Genomic DNA, 5,084 nt, shown 5'->3' with positions numbered 1-5,084 from the left:
CCCAAATTGAGTTTAGTGCGCATGCGCGTACGGTGCTTTTATGAAAAGTCTGAAAGATTATATACTTTTTTCACCGCGTTTGAAACCAATGTTTTCAAAAATTTATTGAGCCAAGAAGTCACATCACTGAAGATGTCATTAAGAGTATGCATACTCTTAATGGTACACTTATTCACTGTGAAATCTGTGCCTGCTTAAACGAGGAAGCATGTTTTATTTTGTTGCATGAAAGGCTTTGTTGCACTTGCTGTCATCCAAAGGAAGAGTGCTGTATTTGTTCTATCTGTCACTATACGTCATAGATTAAAAAGATACATTTGAATAAATATTAATTTAATGTCAAATTATCTGAAATCTTAAAATTTCTGCCGCCACATTGCATGGCTTGTTGAGAATCACTATATTAACTCGAATAATAATAATAATAACATCTTAAATGCAGCTACGGGGGTTGTAACCTGAGTACCTATGGAAAGCAGCCACAGAATTTAATTAGCACTGTTTACAACATTATCACATGTACGATTACACACACTGCTTTCATTCCGTCCAGAGGAAGTCTGCAGTTTGAATGTTCTCGAACGACCTTGTGAATGTCATTTAGTAAGAATGCTCAAAGAGCAATGAATTTAAATTGAGTAGGACTTGAACTCGGGATAGACTTATTTGACTTTTGGTTTGTTGCTTTAACAAACAAACAAACAAACAAACAAACAAACAAACAAACAAACAAACAAACAAACAAACAAACAAAAACCAATCATGAAAACAAAAACAAACAAACAAATGAGCAAACAATCTCTAGTTTATGCCTTTTTAAAAATTATTACATGGTCAAAGCATCCAAATACAATCATTTCTGTTGCGACGAAATTGTTTTATTCCTAAAGCAGAGTGAATACCGTCGACGGACTACAGTTCCCAGGATGCTAAGTATTGACGTCATAAATCTGCGCCTTCGGTCCGGTTGTTTTGAAAAGCAGAGGTGTACCTTGTTCTAGAACTTTATCGTGTTATATATTTGGAGATGCTTCTGAACGTTGCAGGTTCGTATGCTTTTTATTCAGCGCAACATGATGACATTCATTTTAACTAGTTATTTAGTCTTCCTTTGTGATTACCGGAAGTAGCCACTTCAGCAACAGCACACACGAGACGCCTTACAGACCGAAACAGCAAAGTAACGACTTATTGCCTGATTTTATTGTCGAGTAAACTGATACTACTTGCGCTCAATTATAGGAAGTCCATAAATTACACGGCTTGACGTATAAATTTTGCAAAGAAAAATCATTATTGATTGTTGTGTATTATCTGTGTTCCCAGAGTAATATCTCGTAAAATGTTTATGCCGAGAGCCCTTAAAGTGAAGAGACCAGCAGAGGACCGAAATCATATTTTGAAGAGGAGTAAAGGTGACGTAGATCAGGATCAGAACAATGGCGAAGTCGGCTCGACGACGCATGTTCACCAGGGGCTCACAGACTGCAAAGTCGAAGATAACACAGTAAAACCGGGTAGGGACCCAGTCACCGAGGTTAAGATCCCATTACAAGAGGACCAGGAGTGTTCTTCAAGTGGCACTGAAAAAGTTGAAGATAACGCAGTAAAACCAGGTGGGGACCCCGTCGATGTGGTTAAGATCCCATTACAAGAAGAGGAGCAGGAGTGTTCTGCAAGTGGTACTGAAGAAGAGGAAGAACCGGTGAAGTCATTCAAAAAGAATCAGAGATGGGCAGAGCCAGGAGAACCTATCTGTGTGATGTGTGGTCGCTATGGAGAGTACATCTGTGACAGCACTGACAGTGATGTTTGCAGTCTGGAATGCAAAGCCCGCCACTTGGCCCAAATGGGCTTTGGGACTGGGGCAGAAATCTTTCATCAGAAGGACACAAATAAAGATAAAGAAAGTCATCAAGATGAACTTACTACATCCTCTACAGATGCATTTGAAATAAACTATTCCTATAAAGAGGATTTGTTCATATCAGGGCTAACTGATGTGCAGGTGCAGCATATTAAACAAGAACTGGGCATTGAAACCCAGGGGAGAGATGTAAGGAGGCCAATCATAGAATTTGCACACTGCGGCTTCCCTGCTACTCTTAATGCCAACTTGAAGTCAGCTAGTTATGACGTGCCTACGCCAGTGCAGATGCAGATGCTGCCTGTTGGTCTCACTGGCAGGGATGTGATCACAAGTGCTGACACAGGGTCCGGCAAGACTATAGCTTTTCTCCTGCCAGTTGTCCTGAGGGCAATAAAGGTACAGTAGATCATTGCTTCACTCAGTTTTAATTCTCTCTGTTGGCATTAAATTAATGTTCTCTCCATGTTCTCTTTTAGGAGCAAACTCAGAGAGTGGGCAGCCCAGTGGCACTCATCTTGACTCCGACCAGAGAACTGGCCATACAGATAGAGAGACAGGCTAAAGAGGTGGTGATTGGCCTGCCCAATATGAGAACTGCCCTGCTAGTGGGAGGCATGCCTCTACCCCCTCAGCTCCACCGACTCAAGCACAGCATTAAAGTATTCATTAAATTCAATTTTTACTCTTCAATCCTCATTTCTCAATGAAAATATTTAGACCACCCAAAAATGATTTGATCTCAAAATATCTTCCTTGTGTTCTCTGGATCATTTTGTAGATCGTCATAGCAACCCCAGGGCGACTCCTCGAGATTTTAAAGCAGAAAGCTGTAAAGCTGGATAAAGTGAAGATTGTTGTGGTTGATGAGGTATGATTGATTCTATTGAATAAAGACATCAAGTGGCTACTAAGACTGTCCAATTATATTTTGCTTTGACATATTTTGCAGGTTGACACTATGCTTAAGATGGGCTTCCAGCAGCAGGTACTAGAAGTTTTAGAGCATGTCCCTGAAGTTCACCAGACCCTCCTGGCATCAGCCACCATCCCGACAGGGACAGAGGAGCTGGCGGCCCGACTGGTGCGTGATCCAATCCGTATTGCTGTAGGAGAGAAGAACCAGCCCTGCGCCAACGTCCGACAGATCCTGCTGTGGGTTGAGGAACCCTCGAAAAAGAAGAAGCTGTTTGAAATTCTCAATGTAGGTTCTACACACAAGTGGTTGTGAATTCATGAATCTGTGCATTCATAATCTTTCAGAAAACGTCTCAAATGGACCAAGAATAAATAATTACATTACACATTTTTTTTAATAATATATATATACTGTAATATAATTGCTAGTCAATTTGCTCTCCAAAAAGGTAGGTTGGTCTTGACCAGATAATGACGGCCATAGCTGCAGCTTTGGCCTCTGTGTGCAGGAAATGGGTGAGCCCAGACTTAAGGCTGCACTCCAAGAATTCCAGTAATGCCTGGGCCATTTGTTAAAGCATCGTATAAGAACAGTCTACTTTTTTTGAGGAACATATTGGTTAGACCATTGTATGAAATAACAGGTGGTCAATCGTCTGCAAATATAACACACATATTTTGCTCTGGTATTTTAATCTTCTCAAAGGGGAAATAGTTGTAATGAAGGGAAAAGCACTCCCTGGTCTAATCATGCTTTGGATGAAGATTTGTATTCATTACTTTCAAAGCTGTCATTTGGTTTTACAGGACAACAAGTTATACCAACCTCCAGTGGTAGTGTTTGTGGACTGCAAACTTGGTGCTGATCTGCTATGTGAAGCGGTTGTCAAGGTGACAGGACTCAATACAGTGGCAATCCACTCTGACAAGAGCCAGTTGGAACGTAATCGCATCCTCAAGGTGAGGCCACTGTCACTCAGAACACACAAATATTGAGAGGATAATTGCCTCTGCGCCCCAGACTGGGTTCAACCATGTTCTCGGTCGTTTGGAAAATACAGATGTCGCATTGTTATTTTATTCTGGTTTAATGTGTAAGAGGGCTGTGTTTGTTCATTTGTATCTTCAGGGGCTTCTGGAGGGGGACTTTGAGGTGGTGATCAGTACCGGCGTGCTTGGCAGAGGACTGGACTTGGCTAATGTCAGAGTGGTGGTTAATTTTGATATGCCGAACACCATGGATGAATATGTCCATCAGGTTAGTGATTTTGCAGAAATGAATTCCTGCTTGGTGTGTAATCAACTGAGCACAAAGACATATTTACACCTGTTTAGGTGGGAAGAGCGGGCCGTCTGGGACACAGGGGAACTGCCATCACCTTTCTTAACAATAACAACAAACGACTGTTTTTGGGGGTGGTGAATAGGGTCAAACCAACAGGAACCATCCTACCCCCACAGCTCCTCAACTCACCTCATCTCTATGAGCAGCAGAGAAGAGAAAAACAGCAAGGCAAGTTTGGACCTGGTGACACACTGGTGAACAAAAATAACCTCATTGATATTATCAAGAAACATGACCGACGGAAAAAATAGTCTTACAATTAATGCCCCCTTCTGCTGACTAAGTGGTCATTGAAGTATTTGTATAGATGCTGTATGTAAAGTGATTATGTCTTCAGCTCATGCATTCTTTCAATCTATTACAGTAATCCCTCATTTATCGCGGATAATTGGTTCCAATAAGCACCCGCGATAAGCGCGAAATACGGTCACCAACAAGAAGTACTGGGCAGGCTGACAAGTTAGCGGAAAGATGCTAATTCGCGATCGTGCTAACACGCGAAAACTGACTTCTAAAGGAATGTAAACGAACATTTGGAGCAATACCATATTGTCCTAAAGGTTAGACACATGTTTCCTCAATTTAGAAGTTTTATTTTGACTTTTAAATGTTTTTTTTAATTTGGAAATAAAATCCGCGATGTAGTGAAGCCGCGATAAACGAAACGCGAAGTAGCGAGGGATCACTATGTATTTTATGTTTACCACAGAGTATCACTTACACAATGAACGTGTAATAAACTTGTCTCATCCACATGGTGCTGTTGAGGAATAATTTCTAGGAGTTGAAAAAAAAAACTAAGAAAAAAAACACTTAGAAAAGGTAGTGTATCTGTAGTGTTCCCACCTATATTTTACCACAATTTGTTATGTCTTGTTGTGAAATCAAATCTTACCTAAAATACTTGTTTTGTCAGTAAATCTTGAGAAGCCATCAGGCTTTGTTTTAACAAAT

General features: G+C 40.8%; 1 protein-coding gene across 2 annotated transcripts; it reads left to right on the top strand.

The window, feature by feature from the left end:
* Positions 1 to 939: 939 nt before the first annotated feature.
* ddx59 (DEAD (Asp-Glu-Ala-Asp) box polypeptide 59) lies at positions 940 to 4,940 on the top strand. 2 transcript variants are annotated; one of them, XM_037250013.1, is made up of 10 exons: positions 940 to 1,046; positions 1,327 to 1,517; positions 1,617 to 2,266; positions 2,347 to 2,529; positions 2,649 to 2,738; positions 2,820 to 3,071; positions 3,593 to 3,745; positions 3,915 to 4,043; positions 4,121 to 4,489; positions 4,817 to 4,940. In XM_037250013.1, the coding sequence occupies exons 2-9, from the start codon at positions 1,343 to 1,345 to the stop codon at positions 4,379 to 4,381; spliced, it is 1,893 nt and encodes a 630-aa protein (XP_037105908.1). In that variant the 5' UTR covers positions 940 to 1,046; positions 1,327 to 1,342; the 3' UTR covers positions 4,382 to 4,489; positions 4,817 to 4,940. The 2 variants fall into 2 exon arrangements, with proteins under 2 accessions (XP_037105908.1, XP_037105907.1); XM_037250012.1 differs by having other exon boundaries at positions 1,327 to 2,266.
* Positions 4,941 to 5,084: the final 144 nt, after the last annotated feature.

This window comes from Syngnathus acus, chromosome 4, assembly GCF_901709675.1.
Source record: "Syngnathus acus chromosome 4, fSynAcu1.2, whole genome shotgun sequence".
In the NCBI taxonomy this organism is placed as follows: Eukaryota; Metazoa; Chordata; class Actinopteri; order Syngnathiformes; family Syngnathidae; genus Syngnathus; species Syngnathus acus.
Note: the sequence above shows the minus strand (reverse complement) of the source record. Positions and strands in the feature narration are given on the sequence as shown.